Genomic DNA, 19,466 nt, shown 5'->3' on the forward strand with positions numbered 1-19,466 from the left:
CTTCATAAATTCTCTTCAATGGACATCCCGGTTCTAGGTTCGTTTAAATGATTATTTCCCGAATCCCGCTCCTCAAAATCGCCGATTCCCGTGTCCCGTTCATAATAGGAATCCCGCATCTCGCTTCCTTCTTACGTTAAATTCCCGGATCCCGGGCTGTAAAAGAGTCCAATCTCGGATCCCGAAAATCTATTGGGGACCCTCTTCTCCCTTCTCTCATTAATTAGTTGTAATTTGGTTTTTAAGCTTATGTTTCCGACTGTTAATTTCATAAAACACGAAAAACGAAGGTAATTTTCGAGTCATAACTTAGTTCCTTCTTTGGAAAAACTTGCGTTATTTTAAAAGTTCTCCGAAGAAGGTGCTTAAAACTAATTGCAGCCTCGTGGTACTGTGAGGTGGAATAAATTTGGAGAAAATGGGAGGGGGTGTTGGATGGGAAGAAGGCCGTAAAAACTAAAACTTTACTATCAGACCCTATATCCCTCCTACCATTCAGATATCTTCTTGATGGATTTGCGGAATTACGGTTAGATCGCTCCATGGTTAGATCGCTCCAAGTCAGATCGCTCCATACCGAAGTCAGATCGTTCCACTCGAAAGTTAGTTCGCTCCATCAATTAAGTTACTTCGCTCCATACATAAGTTACTTCGCTCCATACATAAGTTACTTCGCTCCATACATAAGTTACTTCGCTCCATGAAGAAAACTAACGTGGAAGGTTGATAAAAGACAGAAGGATAAGGGAAGAGAAAAGAAGCCTGCAGACCTGCAGCTTGACATCAGGAAACAGGTTTCTCAGCAACGAATCGTCGATCACTTTATATTTCAGCAACTTGATCGCAAGCAACATCATCAACTATAAACTACAAAGATCAGAAGTAAGTTAGTTTATTAGTTTTCTACGTTCATTACACACTGAAACACTTGTTCCAACATCGGTAATTCGCTTTGGTGGCCTCAAGTTAGCGAATACGTCGATCAGCAACTCGATCGCAAGACGCAATACACATCATCAACTATAAACTATAAAGATCAGAAGTAAGTTAGTGTATTAGGTTTCTACATGGAGCGAAGTAACTTATGTATGGAGCGAAGTAACTTATGTATGGAGCGAAGTAACTTATTTGATGGAGCGAACTAACTTTCGAGTGGAGCGTTCTGACTTCAGTATGGAGCGATCTGACTTGGAGCGATCTAACCATGGAGCGATCTAACCGGATACCGGATTTGCGCGATGAGCATCAACTCGTTATCTTTGGTGAACATTTCCATTCTTATGAGGTCTTTCTCTGCATCAGTACTCACGACGATGACATGGGCACCTTTTCGATGAAATGCAAGCTTAGCCGGACCATACCCTTGTAAACGTTCCAGTTCAAACTTGTTCAGATGGTTGCCGTATTCACTGAAGTGTGAACACAAGAATCTTCTGTGTCCACCACCATAACACGGCCTTCATTAGCAACAGTGATATCCCGCGGATTCTTCAGTATTCCTTCTTTTTAACTGCAAACAAACTCTCCGTCGTCGCCATATTCCTCCAATGATGCAGGGGCTTTCAATGCCAGTATAGTCCATGTATCACTGACTGACAGTCCTATGCAGTCGACTTCTTCTCTCAGACAAAACCTGTAATAAAGATCAGCGGTTTTAGCAAGTCTTTTAACCCAGCAGGATTTCTCAGTCCCAGGCTTCTCCAGAGCAGTCAGCAGAAAGAAGTTGTCTTTCACGTCAATTGCTACGTCCCAAACATTTGATCGTGAATTTACATCATCGGTAGGGAGACTGGAATCCTTGTCAAACATTCAGCTGCTGTAAAACATCTTCACGTTACCACACGTATTTCCTACAATGAATTCCCCTGTGGAGTTTGTAACGATACTTACCTGGTACCTACGCCTCTGCTCGTCCTCACTCTCTTGACCAAATAATTATGGTGCAACGCAACAATGCTCCATGCCATGCGTACGCAGAACTTTGTTTACCCTTTCGTCTGGCAATAATTATACCTTCTCTTTCCCACTGTCAACAACATGAGCAGAGCAGATGGAAAGAGATACACCTTAACCAGCTGCTACCGTGACATCGTAGATGACACCATTTACGCGACAGTGGAAATGATTTGGTTTATTTTTTCTCTACTGAAATGACTCAAGATGCCTTTCTTGAAATAAACATCAAAATTAGTTTTAACAGCTGGCATAGAGTGTAAATCATCAATGCACACTTTGCATCCTACCAAAGCATCCGCGCAATGGTCTAAATTTTCTAATACTAATATCACCAGTCGGTACTGCATTGCTCGAATACAGTCAGACATTTCTAAAGCTTCATTGTTGAAGGGCAATGTTGCTTTTCTTTGAGAATCTCTAAATGATTCCTTCGCTTTACAGAGCTTTCTCGTCGCTGATTCATCCAGGTATAAAGCCCCAAGTTTCTCATTCCTTCAGAGAGAGAAAGTGTTTCTGTACAAACCGCTGATGCTGTTCCTCTGTTATACCCGCTCCCGAACTTCGCCTCGTCAAACACTTCATTCGACAAATCGACTCCTTCTTTAAAGAAGCCGATGCTTGCCAGAAAATCTCTCCTTGATAGTCCATCCAACTTTGACTTGATATCGTCAATTTCACGCACGATAAGGGAACGAATATAAATTTTTTTTATCTGTCACGTCACCATCTAAAAGTTTCTCTACTGCCCTAGGACGGGGGCCTTGGGATTTTCGGTTTTGTGGTTTTGGCTCTCTATGGATCGGTTTTTCGGTTTTGGTGTTCATTGTTGTTTGCGGATTTTCCGATTTTCAGCATTTGGTTTCGGTTTTCGTCAGAATACTAATGGATTTTCGGATTTGGTATTCGATATGGTGTTCGTTTATCCTCCTTGGGTTCCGGTTTCTCTTCGACCTAAGCTCGGGTAACGATGCGCCTCCACTGATCTCGAGTACCCTCAAAACCTTTGTGTGCCCCACTTGCACTGGAATGATTAGGGTTTTGATAACTGGGATGTGAAAATTTATCGGTTTGACGGTTTTGCCGGCGGTTTTCGGTTTTGATTGAATTTTTTAGCGGTTTGGCGGTTTTGGATGATGGTGATGTTCTTTTCGATCTCAAGACAAGTGACATTCCTCAATAAAGGCCAGATCGTATATGCATTGGCAATACGCATGTATAGAACTAAAAACTTACTTTCATGCGCGCTGGAACGTAAAGTATTACCTATTTCTACTAGAACGTTAAGGATGATGTTTTCACTCAGTTTTGTTGGGGGTCCAAATCCGTAAGCGGATTTGCACGGGGGAGGGGGGTGTTCCATATCCGCCAGCGGATTTGGACCGGAGGGTCCAAATCTATGGGGGTCCAATCCACTAGGACAGCGGAATATTTAGGTCGTGCTGGAAAGTTGAAGTGTTGAGTCGTGAAAAAAAGTTACAGTCGTGAAAAAAGTTGAAGTCGTGCAAGAAAGTTGAAGTCGTGCAAGATAGTTGAAGTCGTGCAGGAAAGTTGAATTTGTGAAAAGAAAGACATATCTCCGAAGTTTGACCGCACAGAGTCGGAAAATGTTGTGCAATCTTTGAAAAATAATTATGGAGGCAAATTTAATTCACTAAGAAGTCAAGATTTATTGCAATGTTTACAACTTCTTGCGAAGCATGGCTATGTGTCTGGAGGCAAAGTGAAACTAATCGAAGACTACGTTGCTCCGAAATCGAGCAGAGAAGAACTGATCAAAGAAGCTATAAGAAAGTTCAAGGCCTCTCGTCCAGCTGTTAAAGAGGAGGAATTTCAAGGGCGGTACGATGACATTAAGGAGATCACCGAAAAACTGGAGTCAAAAGAGGTCCCAGTTTTAAACTTGTTTGGCTCTTCCGGTGTTGGAAAGACAAGACTCGCCAACGAAGTTTGCTCACAGTGGCGAGGAAATTATCGAGTCTTTGATCTTAGAGAAGTTAAGAGTATAAAAGCGATGTATTACCACATCCTTAGTTCCCTTGACCTTTCTGTTCCAGTCGGTTTCGTGAACCTGAACTATGTTGTAAAAAACATTCGCGATAAGATCAAAGATTTGAAAAGTGGGGGGCATTCCGTTCTGTTCTTGCTCGATAATGTGGACCGGTTTGCCACAGGACAAGAAATGGATGGGAAGAGCCTAAAAAAAGACTTTGTACAGTTCCTCGAACAACTTTTCGAACTTGATGGCAAAGGAGAAAGATGTGCATTAAAGCTGCTGCTCACATCGAGGATTGAGTTCACAAATGCCAAACTGGTGGATAATTTTAAAGTGAAGTCTCTAAAAACGTCATCTTCAGAGAAAATTCTTTTTCCTGCGGGATCGACTGGTGTTCAAGTCCACCAAAAAGATAATCTAATCGGCATCTCCAAAGGATTCCCAATTGTTCTCAAAGGAATGGGTGCTATTTTGCGCCAGGAAAGAAAATCTGCCGATGATCTTATTGCTGAAGTTGCTGCTACTCCGGAGAAATCAAAAGTGCACGAGGATGCTGAAGAAATGTCAGTTAGTTTTGAAGAAGAAGGAGTTGATGCAGGCCAGATATCTGTAATTAGAGAAATGTTTGCTACACTTCCAAGTGACCGTTTAAAAGTGACTGCAGTAGTAATTTCCTTGTTTCATGGGCCATTCTCAGTGGCAACAGCTTCCGAAGTTCTCGGTATTGACCAATCAGAGGCTCTTGCGCAGCTAGAGGGTCTTGTGGCCAGTGCAATAATTTCTGTAGTCGATGAAGAAGCAAAAGAGAGGAAATATGAGATTCATCCACTCTTACAAAAGTATGCTGACAGTATCAAGAGTGACAAACACTTTTCGGCAGCCTTCATGGAAGCAAAGGGACGCTATTACGAACTCTTTATGTCCAGGATGAAGAAAATAGCGAAACTTATAGATCCCGAGTATGTCAAAGCATTTCATTTGTTTGACACTGACAGGGCAAATTATGAGTTTGCTCTTGAGATCTCCTTACAACCAGAATATTTCAAAGTTCCAGGTGAATTTCATGAGAATGCTTTGATTGCATCACTTTTCATAGCAATGCTGACTGAAGGCAAAGTAGTTACCCTGTTTCATTCCTGGGCTGAGATGTGTGAAGATGATGGAAAATCAGGTAAGGGTCATAACGGATCTGACTGTCCTAATGCTTGTCTTTTGTGTCATATTTAATTGGAAGAAATTGAATAATGATTCTCATGTTGCCTAGGAGACATTTTGTCAAGAGTCATATCAGTAGCTCATTGGCATGGGTAAAATTAACAATTGGAAGCTTATTTCCACTCCTAAAAGTGGAATTAAGTATTTCAGCTTTAATAATAATGCAACAATTCATAATCATGTTCTGCTGACAGATATGATTCATGTTTTAACCTTTAACTCCCAAGATCTGATGTTTAATTCTCCCCTTTAGCTGCTAAATATTTCCTTGTGAATTAGTTATGAGAACTTAGTGCTAGATCAAGATAGCAGCTTCTACCTGTTAGGTTTGAATATTCCCAAGATCTGATTGTTAATTCTCCCCTCTACTTGCTAAATATTTCTTTGTAAATTGGTTATGAGAACTTAGTGCTAGATCAAGATGGCAGCTTCTACCTGACAGGTTTGAATATTTTCAGTACCTGTTTGCTGAATATTGTATGGATATTATAGGGAGAAGTTTCATGTTAATCACTTGTGAGGATTAAAGGGTTTACCCTTTACACCCTATCATCAGTATGTATATTCCCCATACTGTTCTCTTAATATTTTCTAAGATCCTGAGGAGGAAAATTTTTTTTACAATCAAGAGCTTCTTTAGTCGGGGAAACACAAGTGTGATGCCTTAGGGGAAAATTAGATGTTAGTCACTCATAGGAGAAAATAAGTTAATTCATCTGTTGCACTTAAAATGCAGCTGTTGAAAAGTAGAGTTGCCATGACAATTGGTTCTATTGTGCTAAATACATACAAACATATAATTTGCTTGAAAGCATAGACCCTTTAACTCCCAAGATGCTACTATTAATTCTCATTACTGTCTGCTATATAATTCTTGTGATGTTATAGTTCAGAGAATTTGGCACTGAATCAACTAATAATCCCCTAATTGATATAGTTCTTTATTCTCATTGCTTGTCTCCTGGATATTGTATTGATATTTTAAGGAGAAATTCTGTCTTCGTCACTCATGGTAGTTAATGGGTTACGTTAAAGCCTAGTCCTTCCTTTTGCCAGTACATCCTGTTACCTCATAACGAAATAAAATAATTTATAGATTCAATGTTTCAAAAACTCAAAAAAAGTAGAGTTGTGATGACAATTGGTCCTCTCATTTTAGATATTTGTTATCTGCTTTAAAGCATCAAGTTAAAGACTAGTCCATCCTTTAGCTAGTAAATCCTGTTACCTCATTACTATAAACCAAATAATTTAGATTCAATGTTCAAAAAAATAAAAAAATAATAAAACTCAGAGTTACTTAAAATGTTTATCCTTCTGAGAGAGCTGACACTAGAAGTAAATTTTTTTTTACTTATATTTCTTGAACAACTTAAATGTGAATGAAATGCATCTTGCAGTGTCAGAGATTGGAATGAATGGGTAGATTTTGAGTTTCTAAGTTGCTGAAGTTGTAAAGACTTGAATAGTACACTCATCTGCCCCATTTGAGTTAAAAGTTAAAACTTCTGACTACCATTTAAATTAAGCATTCATTGTGGTACTATGTGCTTATCGGAAGTGGAATGTTTTTATTCCAGAGTTATAAAATTTATTTTAAAATTTTGGTTACAATTCATCTATTTTAGTGCTTATAAAACTTCAAGCTTATAACCAGTACCATAGCTGTTAACACATGAAAGACAGGAGACAGCACTGAGGTGAAGTGGTCAAACTGCTGGACTTAATGTAAAGTGATGGTATCAGATTAAAGTATGATATCTGCTACTTACCAGATTTGTTATTGAAATCTGTTCTAAAAGGGCAACCAGACTACTTCTCACCAGCTGGAAATTCATACCACTTTTTGTTCATTTGGTATTCCTTTTGTAACAATTTGATTTTTTTTTCTCTTTTTTTGCTTTCTATTGTTTTTCTAATTCCAATATTATGGTCATTAGTGTCAGAACATTTATAATAAGTTAATTATCCGAACTATTTACAACACTATGTATAGTTAGACAGAGATTGCATGCTGCCAATGACAAAATTATTTGTTTAGAATTAGAAGTATCTAAGATGCAATTGGACTCATAAAGCAAAGGCAAACACAAGAAACAAACAAAAAAAGCAAATGAAACATTTACTCTTTAACTCTCACTAGTGATAAACATGTAACTTCTCCCCATAATATCAATACATGTTCAAGCATGCAGGTAATAAGAATACAAAAACTTATCAGATAAAAGTTGTTATCTTGTCAGCTAACAACAAATTCTCATGACTAATTTGGAAGGAGATGTTTATATTAGCACCTAAAGGAGATAATTAACAATCAAAACTTGGGAGTTAAAGTTGGTTAACAAACAAATTACAAGTAATAACCATGATCTAGAGAAATTTTCCATGAGTGTGGAGGGCAATCCTGGATTGTTTTATTTTTGCTTACTTTACTCTGTGATCAGTCCAGAAATCTTGCAGCTGCACAAGTTTCTTGCACCTGCACTTTCTAAACCAATCAGGTGCAAAAGTTAAACCAATCACAACTTGGTTGCTTGCATTATCCCACACTTTAGGTGTTTGGTTGGTTTTAGTTTAGTTGGCTTTCAAAGATGTTTGCCTTTCTTCTGACTGGCCGTGGTAATTAGTTTACTCTAATCATTAAGACTGAATGCAATTCTCAATACAATTTTTATGTAATAGGTTCTCTTGGTAGAACACAGCTAAAGTGCTGGGAAGCCTTGCAAGTTGCAGACATTCATGGAACAGAGAAAGGATTTGAAGTACTGAAGGAAGCTTTGGGTTCAATGGAGAAAGTTGAAGATCAATCCACTGACACTTTCAAGCTCACTAAAGCCCTTTACTTGCACACTGAAGGTGAAATCCTTTGGAGAAACATCGATTACAAGACAGCTCTTGAAAGCTTGCAGTTGTCCTTGACATTCTCAGAGGAGCTGCTAAAAGAGCATACAGATTTGGCAAGGTGCTACAATGCTGTTGGAAATTGTTACTCCCGCCTTAACCAGCCAATGGAAGCACTTGAGTTCTATGAAAAAGCCTACAACATGCAAAAGAAATTGGCTGGCTCTGAGTATCATGTTGATATGCCAATGTACAAGCACCAAATTGGCACAGCATATGAGGGTCTCCAAAAGTATGACAAGGCGGTTGAATATTACAGAGATGCATTGAGACTTCTGGAAGAACTCAATCTTTCAGGTTTAGGTGACGAAGCGCACTTTTGCAGAGAAATTGCCAATGCCCTTCTGTGGCAGGGGAAATATTCAGAAGCAGCTGAACCTGCAATGCGTGCTTACAACATTAGGAAGAAACTTCTCAAAAATCACCCACTTACGGTGCGCAGCATTTTCCAACGAGCTATCCTTCAGCACTGCTTGCGAGATTATGAGGGAGCCTTGAAACTTTACCTTGAAGCATGGGAGATGGAGAAGTCACTTGATGTTGGGAACCACAGTGAGGTGTGGCAAAAAATTATCACTGGTGTGGAGGACATGTGTGACTTTTTGAAGAATGGAGAAAAGAAACAAACATTTAGAAAAGATGCTTTGAAGTTTTGTAAACAGTTTTGGATAGAAAAGAAAAAGTCTCCACGATTTGCTTTTATTGATTCTAACAAGGACATTATTGATACCTTGATGGATCTTGTCAGTGATGAGAATGACAAGTATGAATTGCAAAAAGAACAGCTTTGGTTCTATGAGGGTATGTACAATGCCACCAAGGAAGAACTTCAAAAGGACTGTGACCTGGAAACTGAAAGTGATACACTTCACTACACGTTGGAAGAAATGACCAAGCTTCTCAACCAAATGATACACCTTTGTCATCAACTTCAGGATAACAAACGGGAGGAACTATACACAAATGAATTACAGGTGTGATGGTTTTAACTTACATTGTTTCTTTAAGAACTACCATACTGATTACAAGTTTATTTTTGCAGCATATTTGATCCATCTCCTATCACAAAAATTACCTGCATACTCTACTAAAAGTGTCTTTCGCAGTCACTTGTAGTCTGCAACAGAAAGTTTTATTGCCAATTTATCAAGTGGTAACAACAACAGCTTGTTATAAGCTCCCCTTACATGTATGTACAAATACTAAACATTGTATGACATTTCATATGATTTCATGATATCCTATCTTTAAATCAGCTTGCATTCAATATGTTAACGAAGTGCATGACTTATGGTATACATAACACGGTAAACAATAGAACATTACAGAATTTTCTAGATCATATTCTACATTATCTACACTGACACAGTATTAATACATTAACCCTTTAACTCCCATGAGTGACCAAGACAGAATTTCTCCTTACAATATCAATACTATATCAACCAGGTAAGAGATGAGAACAAAGAAAAATATCAATTTGGGGATAATTAAATGATCCAATATTAAATTCTCTGAACTAACATTATATGAATATTATGGTTGACAATAAGGAGAATTACAAATTTGATCTGGGAGTAAAAGGGTAACCCTTTAACTCCTATGAGTGACCAAGACAGAATTTTACCTTACAATATCAATACAATATCAAGGAGACAAGTGATGAGAATAGAAAAAAATATTGATTAGGGGATTATTAGTTGATCCAATACCAAATTCTCCAAACTAACATCACAAGAGCTAAATGGCAGACAGTAAGGAGAATTATGAATGAGATCTTGGGAGTTAAAGGGTTAACCTTTCTTCATGACAAAGTAGGAAAACCAAAGTAACTTAGCTTTTTTAGATCAGTTACAATGTGATAACCAAAGACTTTTCAGTAACATCAATTTCAGTGCTTTAACATAAAAATGACATCACCATGAGCAATTTAAGCACCACATGAAGTCAAGGTCATTGCAAAAAAAATTACTGGTAAATTAACTGATAATTGATTGCATTCACACCCACTATAAACCTCTTATAAAAAATTATCATTGTATGAACACTTCTTTCAAAAAAAAACACTTGAACCCATTTTTCATAGCCACAAAAACAGCAATTTTCATGATATGTTCTGAGGTCAAGTTGTATTCTGAGGTCATGAGGTCTCAGAATGACATGATTTGATTTTCTTTGACAACAAATATTTGTTAGGGTACCATCATTTGTGATTGGATATGTAAAATCCACTAGCACTCCTATCTTGGCAGTGTCAATATCATCTTGTTCATGTAGTTATACTACATTTAAATGTATATGAATATTTATAATGGTAATTGAACTGAGTGGAGTGTAATTTGGTCTGAAACCACACAAAATTGAATGAGTGCACAGCACAAGTTTGATTAAATTTTGGAATCAAAAGTAGGATTTCAGAACAAAATTCTACAACACATAGTTCAAATACCACTTTATTACATTATTTTGAAATTGCAAAATTCAAGCCCTCAATATATTTTTTTGAGTCTGTGCTGATTTGTAAAAAGTTGTTGTCACTCATTTTCCTTCAATATGATTGACCTTTTTTAAATCAAGCCTTGAAACTTGGTTGGTTAATGTGTTTTAGTAAGGCTGTCTCACTGGCTGAGAAAAAGATGCGATTTTGAGCACAAAATAGTGCAATATGTGAATAAATCACACCAGTGACAGCCAATCAAATCGCACAGATCACAAGTGATTTCAAAATGGATGTAATAAATATGTATATCCTATTCATTGTGTTGTATATTGTTATATAAACAATAGCCTGGGATGTAAACAGTTCTGAAAGAATGAAGCTCAAGGAAAACTGTGAGCTCTGAGGAACGATGACGTCCAAGGACAAATATACAAGTATATTTTCATGCCAAATGGAGGCTATCATCTTTATTACTCTTCAAATATTTTTGCAATGTATGGATAAAATTTTTGTGAACAATTTACTGTTTGGGGATGTTTAATTTTCAGTGTCCTAAGGTATGACTTGGTAAACAAACAAACATGTCCCTTCTCTCATCTCCAATCAAATTTTAAATGAATCCTTGTGATGCAATTAAGCCAATTGTGCGCAGGCAGAAACATTTGATGGATTATATTGACTGACACAACACTAACCACAAAAGTTACATACTTTGTGTTTATACCTTACTTTGAATTTTTCAGGCTGTAAAAGATGGGAGAGTTCCAGAGGTGACATCACACTCAAAAGGTACTAAACCTTACAGTTGTTTGACATATTTCAGTAGCATGCTTTTAACCAATATGTAAAGGTACATTAATTGTTTCTAGGTCTAAATCTTTTCTAGCTAGAATACTAGTATACATGTACAATCCAAATTGAAGTCATGTAGGGCTGAAGAGGATTTCATAGCTACATGTGTATACAGATCACAATAAGTAATCAAAAGGGTTGAACTGCGGCTACTTTTCGCTTAAACTTTTGTCGAACAATTTTGAAAGTATCAAAAAAATACAATTTTTGCATTATTACTTGTGTAAGAAATTTCTATCCACACTTTTCCAGCCGATGGAATTTTCCGCACGGTTTCTCGTTTCAAAAATTAGACTTTCATTTCGCAAATTACAGATTCCTCATATAAAAAATTACAGATTTCCATTTCAAAGATTTCCGAATTTTTCAAAATAACAGATTTCCAATCTGCTTCGTTTCGTTTCGTTTCGCAAGTTACAGTAAGCCCAATGCAACACTTAAACGTAACGTAACGAAACAAATAGTTCCAATCATAATTTTAAGGGATAGCTGTGTTCATGTGATAATTATTCATAACACTTATTGGGCAAGAGTAATACAAATGACTGCTGTCTGGTACCAGGTCTCGAAGCCATTCTTATTCCGCCACGTTTTAGCTTTCATTTCGAAGGTCGTCTGTTTATGTTTTAGGATGATTTGTTTCCTTCGAGCCCACATCTTAATTGTTTTCACTGGTATGCTTAGTCCTAGATTTCATACATACATTCCGTAGTACATGTTTGGCCCGAAATTAGCAGTCATCCCCTCTAAAGTCCTCCGCTACTAATCCTCAAAATTGTCTAGCAGTCCGCCATTTTTAATAAAATGTTTACTCTCCCCAGACTCCTCAGCGGCATCAGTACTCGTTACCACGCTTCGCGTGGTAAATAGGTGTTGATTCAACTTTTTTGGCAAAAAAATCAGAATTGTAATTCAGTGAAACCGATGACTTTAGAGTAAGATAACAAACAAAAGTGGTTGGGTTAAAATACCACATTTGATGTCTTCTGAGATATTTCTCAAAACTTCTGATTAAGTATTAATGGTTTCGATTACATTTATAGCAAGGGAATTCCAAAAATTTTGCAAAACGTCTTATTTACAATCGGAACAAAAACAAAACCAGAGTGCCTTCAATCAACATAGCTCCATACATTCAATGTGCAATTTGGAGTTTATGATCTTTTCGTGTAGCATGCGCGCTATAAGCTTGTATTTTAAAAATCTTCGCTATATCTAAGCATTGAAGAGCTTGCTATTGGTTTTGATGATTTTGTAAGCTCCTATTAAAACAGAGGCAACAAGAGCAGTTTAGATAAAAGGGAAAAGATTGAACGGCATATCTGGATTACTACCACAGAGTTTGCGTTTCCTGCGTTGAAATTGAAGTACCCTTCAAAGAGAAACGCATTGCGTGAGGCGTCGTTTTCTTTGCCACGATTTCTCTTAATTTTCCTTCACATTTTCTGCTCATCCATTCAATTGTTCAGTTGTTAATATGGTTGTCCTTGCGGATTGTAAATTTTCTTTCAGGCGCCTTGATTGGTCTCTCGCGCTTTTTGAGAGTTGTATTGAGAATCATTTACTTGATCACAAAATCGATCATAGATTCACTCTTTTCGCAATTAAACCTTGCTGATAGTTACATCATAAAAGCAATATAACACATTTTCTTGCGTTGTATAATATGATAAACCCACTTGGAAGATATTGGAAGAACATTTGAGAAGCTTAGCCCTCGTAAGAGTAAATCGCTCAGACAGAGGCCAATGCCAGCTTCAGAATCCCCCTACGGTGGCCACGTTACATTATCAGTTCGGTTGATGACACCAAACTATCCTATGTTCAATCATCTCACTGAGTTACCTTGGTTGCTAAACGACTTATTACAAATCTGTCCTGGATTGGGAAAGAACATACCTTTTCTTTGTCTAATCACATAGCTTCAGAAGAAGAGAAGTCACTTGAGGTAGAAGAATTTTCCTCCAGATCAACTGATCAAGACGGTCGCCAGAAGGAGGAGGCCGCAAGAAAAGTGGATGAAAGAAAGACTGTCATCAAGAGGTGCAGTTCATTTGCATGTAGTCGTTCTGTTATCCCACTCTATTGGAATTATATATAAAAAAAATTTAATAAGTTATACAATTGCCCCTAAGGGTGGCCGCTATGCAGTTTCTACACACGAAATCACCCCTGAATCAAACTTTAAGGTCAGGAAAATAAAGAAAATGATCATCCTCCAATGTAGCTCTAGATTTTCAAAAGAATTTTCCTCGTCAGCAACTTAAGAAATTTTTTCAGAATAGTTTGGAGAAAATAAAAACTGCATGATGTCAGGGTGTAAAAGGTTAACATGATTTGCGAATATTTGCGTGCAATGCACATTAGCGACATAACAATCATATTAAGCTGAGCTTAATAAAAGAAAATTTTTCCCTGAGTAGAATGAACCATGATGGTCACATGCACAATTGAGAATTTCGGGATTAAGAAAAGAATGGCTATTTTGAGTGCTGTTCGTAAAATTTTAAATAGAATGTTATAGACTCTCTTACTTGATGAGATAGCTTAGATACAATTTGCATTACAATTACTCAAAAGCCTACAATTTATTCCATAAAAGTAAGTCCACACTTATTTAGAAGAATCGTTGCTTCACTGAATTAGGTACTCTCAATTCGCGACATTCGAAAGCGTTGTATTAGCTATAGTCTGGTGATCTAAGGCGTTTTTAAGTTCTTCCCCAATATCCGTCCTACGTTATTTACACAACGATAGACCTATAGAAAGTGTAGTCTTAAGTTGCTTATAATTTATTCTTTAACAGCAGTATTTTTATAGTTTAGCATTCCTGCAGAGGGCTAATAAATGTTCAAAAAAAGCCGATTCTGTCGCATATTCACCCGCAAAAAAGGTATAAAAGACGCCGTTTTGGCCTTGCCCAACGAAGTAGACTGCATCTTCGTGATTTGGTTATTTGATAGTGACATCACATCCGGAATGTCAACCCTCGAGCATAAAATATCAGAATGTTACGTTATGCATAAGCTTTTCGCCGATGGAGTAAGATACAGACAACCAATTAATAAAGTTAGCCCATCACTGAAGTTGATGAGACCGAGTTTAAAGAGCTGCAAAACCGTCTTGAAAGAGAAGCTCACTTTACATTCAAGAGGAAACATGATAAGCGTTTTCACTCAAACAAAGGCTTGATAAATGTAATTTTGTGATTATTTCAGAGGTAAAATTGCAGACGAGTCAGAGACTTGGAATCTTGCAAAAGCTGGTGCATCCATCACATTTAACCTTGGAGCGATAACAAAATCCTTGACCATAACATGTTCATTATGGACCCCCGCAGCCCTTTCTCCGCCCATTGGTAGCAATGAGCTCTTGGTAAGCAATGTGATTGAACTGTCTTATGATGGCCCACCTGATCTGGAGTTCATGGAAAATGCTTCGGGAAGCATAAATGTAGCTTTGTTGCACAGTGCCTCTAACTTCAAAGGATACGAGGTGGTTATCAAGCAGTTGGTTGACTCCGAATACAACGAGTGGGAGGATTTGGAGACAAAAAACATTTGGCATTCGTCAGGTACTGAAATAATAAATTTTATCGAGGAGATCCATACACAAGTATCATTCCATATACTTCTTGCTAATTTCTCAATCCCTAGTTAGGATTTTTTAAGGGAGATGGGGAGCCGGCTTAGTGGTTAGCGCACGTAATTCCAGATCGACATTTACAGTTTGATGCTGGTGTGTTCTCGAGCAAAACTTAGAATGGATTAGAATGACAACATGGAAGTTCTCCCAGACAGACCTCCAGCTTGGTTAATAGGGACTACTGAGTAATAATTGAAACGGATTATACCTACAGGAACGTTATTAACAGTATCTTTATGTCGTGGTCGAGATTCTCTTACACAGACCGCTCTGTGAGAAAGATTTAAGTAATAACCATAACTAATGATATCTATTACAGTATTACTAATAATATTATTATATTGCAGTACATCCAACCGTCCCCAATTGGACGTGCCCTTCGGCTGAAGCTTCTTGCTCGAAAAGGTGGTTTTCCTCGTTTGCAGCAGTCTGGCGCCTCAAGTCTTTTGTCTTTCCTAAGCCTATGTCTAAGGCCTCTGAGTTTATTTGTTCACTGCCAGACTATCCAAATGTTAGTGTTGCGATTCCGTGGAATTCTTTGCCTGCCGATACAGACTTTTCTTTAACTCTAAAGGTATTTATACCCGATGTTGCATTTGTAAGAAATAATAATGATGATGATATGATGATGGTGATAGTGATGATGAAATTTATTGCCATCATTATCGTTATCATTATTACTTTATCGATCATTTGCTTCAAAAGACTTAAATGGTGATGACAAAAAACAACTTATTGCCGAGAGGATGTTACCTTGATATAAAATCAAATGCTTTGACCTAAATTACGGCCAATAACGGATTTTATGAAAACCATCATGTTAGTATATTCCGAGTGCATAGATTTTAGCTGAAAAAAAGAATGTTTAGTCAAATCTATTCATCGTCCTTATTTCATTTGGGAAACTACTGGTAGCTAACAAGGGTACCTTGGGTTATCATAAATTTTTGATATGATTGTTTTGGCCCTTTTAATTTGAGGTGCAAGAAGTGCCAACCATTGACCACGATGTGGAAGGAATGTTTGTTGGTCCGATTCTTCACATTTCGTGCTCAAACAATGTGAAGCTGTCAGCGCCAGCGAAAATCAGCCTCCCGTTGGCACTCACGGACGGAGAAATAGAGCCAGCTGAGCTGCATTCAGGTCAAGTGAAGATACTACATTTCAATTCGAGAGAGGAATCACAAGAATGGACGGACATCACAGATCATTTGGATGTGCCTGTAGTCCTTAGAGATGGAATAGTGACGTTTCAAGTCAAAACTTTCTGCGGGTAAGATAAAGATGTAGACCGAATTTTTATTTTATAAACTGCGTACATTTATTATTATAATTTTTTCATTTCTTGAAGTAAACCATTAGTTTTAGAAACCAGAAGTTCGCTTTGCAATTGTCGTGAATCTCCAAATTTCGTCAGTTCTTGTGCTATGGGTTTCAATGTGACAATGAATGCAAAAGAGCAATGAAAAGTAACATTGATTGATTAATCAATGTACACAAAGTATTCAAGATAACACAAACGATTTACATTGGAAGCTACTAAAAATTATAGGCCGTGAGGACCATTTCCAAATTATACGCCTGATTTTTGAGATATTTTGATTCCACTGGCGAGTGAATGGAGTAGTGAGAAAATAAGAAGCATCCAGAAAGTTGGATAAGAAGGATGCTTGATGCCAATTTTATTGCAACAACTGTTCCTCGTAAAAATTTTTGTTCTGCTGCACGGTGTTATTTATATACAAACGTTTGAAATCTATTGTTTTCACACGCAGTGCTCTCCCTACGTGAGGCCCACCTACTTGTGGGTAAAGTAATTCCGTCCCCCCCCCTTCCCTCTGCTCCTTGTATTCCTTTCCTTCCCCCCCCCCCCCGTCTCCTCCTCCTCCTCTCTCAACATTTGGTGAGGCTCTCGAGCTTCCCTAGGTTATTCAAAAGCTGGCTTTAAAATCAAAAGTTCTCATTGAAAAAAGTTTCTCTCTTGCCAAGTCAAAAAACCGGACGTGTTGATTAATTTTGAGCTGGGTAACTCAAAGTTTGGATGGATAATTAAAACATGTCATGGTGCTTGTCGAGGGATTATTTCCCTCCAGCAAATATTTCTTTTCTAGATGCCAACATACTTTCTAATAAGTATAGATGCGTCTTAAAACATATCTTTTTGGTTCATGAAGTTTAGAATTTCCTGCATTTTCTTTCAGGTTTTGGCCTTTGTTGTTGAAGACGCTCACCAACATTCCATGGAAATGTGTTACGCTCCTACACGGTGGATTCATGCAACAACACGCTGGGTTTTTGGCTTGCTTATGTGATGATATAGTACCCTCGAGATACGTGCTAAAAATGTTTTGTTTTCCGCAGCACCTGAGGTCCGGGTTGAATATCGATATTTCTTCAAAATATTTTGTGAATATGCAAGGAGAGGGAACCTCGCAGAAACCCCTATCATGCGGTGATGAGACATATGTGTCTCTTTCAAATGGATTTGAGGTGCATGGAAAAGGAAATGTAAAGGACATCGTCTTAAAGTAAGCACCAGCCCTACTACGTTTTATCGTTCCATCCTCATCATCCGGGTTGAGGAAGCGGCACTGTCCTTTTGACTCCTAGCTGAAGACCATAAGTCTGTTAACTTCTTTCCTTAAGAAAGCTCAAAATGTTAGAGAAATTTACACTTCAGTACTGTAAAGTTGAATAAGTTCCTTAAGTGTGTTGTTCCTTCGTTAAGTTTGACCGAGAGAAAGCTAAAATAACTTAATAAAGAGTGTTTTTTTGCCGCTCACAAAGATGTAGACCTAAGTGATTCGGTAAATCCGCTGTACTGGAAACCTAAGAAAAAAGTTGTTATTCATGTAAACTTTTGTTCCTTTTTTTTTGCGAGGTTTCTTCGTCACGACCCTTTTGAGCAGAGTCTGCGTGTTATTATTAAAGACCCGGGTGATCTGCAAGTCGACTTCTTAAAATTGCTGGGAGACAAGGGAAGAAAGGATTCCCCAATATTATGTCAAGTGCCCATCATTCCAAGATCTCCAGTACAGGTATTTACGATACTGCTGTTTAAATGCATACTTCTGTAGTTTAATTTATTGAAAAAAAATATGGGGATAAACAAAAATCAGTGTACTGATGTCTTAAATCGCCACGCTCAAACGAAGTTCATTATTTTGCCCAAAATACCAGGAACTCAATCCCAACAATGTGTTTAGAGTGAAATCTCCAATATTTCATTAAAGTAGTTGTACGATTATAATGTAAAGGAAAGTCAAAGAGTTTTACCTGTAGCTTTTTGTCAATGCTTTCTTCGATTTACACATTTAGCAGTTTCCATCTTCCAACTGCCTTGCAACCTCAGCAGCTTTTCCAAAAATAAATTTAAGCTGTTCCGAATATTAGATGTTAGTCATGTTACACCACTGAACCATACCTTTTGGAGACCACAGTCTTTTGGGTTGAAACTTGGGGTATACCTGGCGCCGAAAGCAAGTGGCTACGCCCATGTATTTTCCAGAGACACTAACTTAGCAGCATGAGTTCTTAATCCATTGATATAAATGTGTTTACCTTTCCTGTATACATTATTACTTGCCAATCTTTCTTACACGCTCAATATGAAATTTAACATGACTGGGATAAGCTTTGCTGTATTAATTTTACCAAAACAAATCCAGTAAATACCTAGGAAACTAAAGCGGCCACACCAGGATCTGGCCTTCCGGTCCTTTGATCAAGTTTTTTTTTAATACCGGTAGTAATCTGGAAAGAGGGAGGTGCCTTCTTAAAAAGTAGACCTTTCGGGTTAAATGAGCACTGCTGAGTAAACATTAGTCTCGCAAAATTAGCCATCAAAAAGTTTCGAGTAAGATAATGTGGTCATTTTAAGGCGGCGCGAACCTTATTGAGGACGAATCACCAGAAACCCAAGACTAGTGAATGTCGTATAGGTAAAGAAATGTACAGGAACATTAAAGACCTTGCAAGTTTTTGATTAAGTGTACTTCTTTTACATTTCAGTTGTTTTTAAGTCACTTTCTATGCCTCTATACTTATATATTTTTAATTTTTCTTCATTATTTAGTCCTTTCCTTTATTTCCTCATTTCTATTCACTCCATACGTACCCGTAATTTTCCCTCCTTCTTTTAGCATCCTACTCCTGTCACCTTTGATTTTGAAGAAAGAATTGGTAAGTTGTTTTTGTTGTTGTTGTTGTTGATGGTTTCGTTGTTGTTCGAATAAATACAATTTACTAGACCAGTCATCATTGTCCTAAAATATGCAAACTCAGAAATGTGGGCTCTGTGGGTTTTGAACATGTATCTAGCATGTAGTAACGAAGCAACGTGTTCTCGACGCAATGTCATAATAACCTACCTTACTCCATGCGTTAATAGATTAGGGCATGCCCCCCTCACGCTCAATAGTGATGGCTTAATGTCTCTGTTACGTATCAGTAAACTCGATACAG

The 19,466-nt window shown here is 37.7% G+C and overlaps 2 protein-coding genes across 2 annotated transcripts in view; both read left to right on the forward strand.

The window, feature by feature from the left end:
• The window catches only part of LOC131799972 (uncharacterized), a 45,545-nt gene that overhangs the window by 23,932 nt on the left and 2,147 nt on the right, over positions 1-19,466 (forward strand). Inside the window, exons 8-10 of the mRNA XM_059117677.2 lie at positions 17,204-17,530; positions 17,884-18,040; positions 19,145-19,184. Of these exons, the coding sequence (XP_058973660.2) occupies positions 17,204-17,530; positions 17,884-18,040; positions 19,145-19,184 (524 nt within the window). The remainder of the gene's footprint in view (positions 1-17,203; positions 17,531-17,883; positions 18,041-19,144; positions 19,185-19,466) is intronic.
• On the forward strand, positions 2,865-11,381 carry LOC136281074 (uncharacterized). Its single transcript, XM_066167287.1, has 4 exons — positions 2,865-2,894; positions 3,521-5,120; positions 7,847-9,039; positions 11,249-11,381. Exons 1-4 carry the CDS (start codon positions 2,865-2,867, stop codon positions 11,351-11,353), a joined length of 2,928 nt encoding a protein of 975 aa, XP_066023384.1. The 3' UTR covers positions 11,354-11,381.

Source organism: Pocillopora verrucosa, chromosome 5 (genome assembly GCF_036669915.1).
Source record: "Pocillopora verrucosa isolate sample1 chromosome 5, ASM3666991v2, whole genome shotgun sequence".
Taxonomy (NCBI): domain Eukaryota; kingdom Metazoa; phylum Cnidaria; class Anthozoa; order Scleractinia; family Pocilloporidae; genus Pocillopora; species Pocillopora verrucosa.

Bases quoted from the DNA above. Each gene is read 5' to 3' on its own strand.
- LOC136281074 (XM_066167287.1), top strand. From the start codon at position 2,865: ATGGTGTTCGTTTATCCTCCTTGGGTTCCG. The intron at 5,121-7,846 runs GTAAGGGTCATA...TTTATGTAATAG, and splicing joins TGAAGATGATGGAAAATCAG to GTTCTCTTGGTAGAACACAG. The intron at 9,040-11,248 runs GTGTGATGGTTT...TGAATTTTTCAG, and splicing joins TATACACAAATGAATTACAG to GCTGTAAAAGATGGGAGAGT.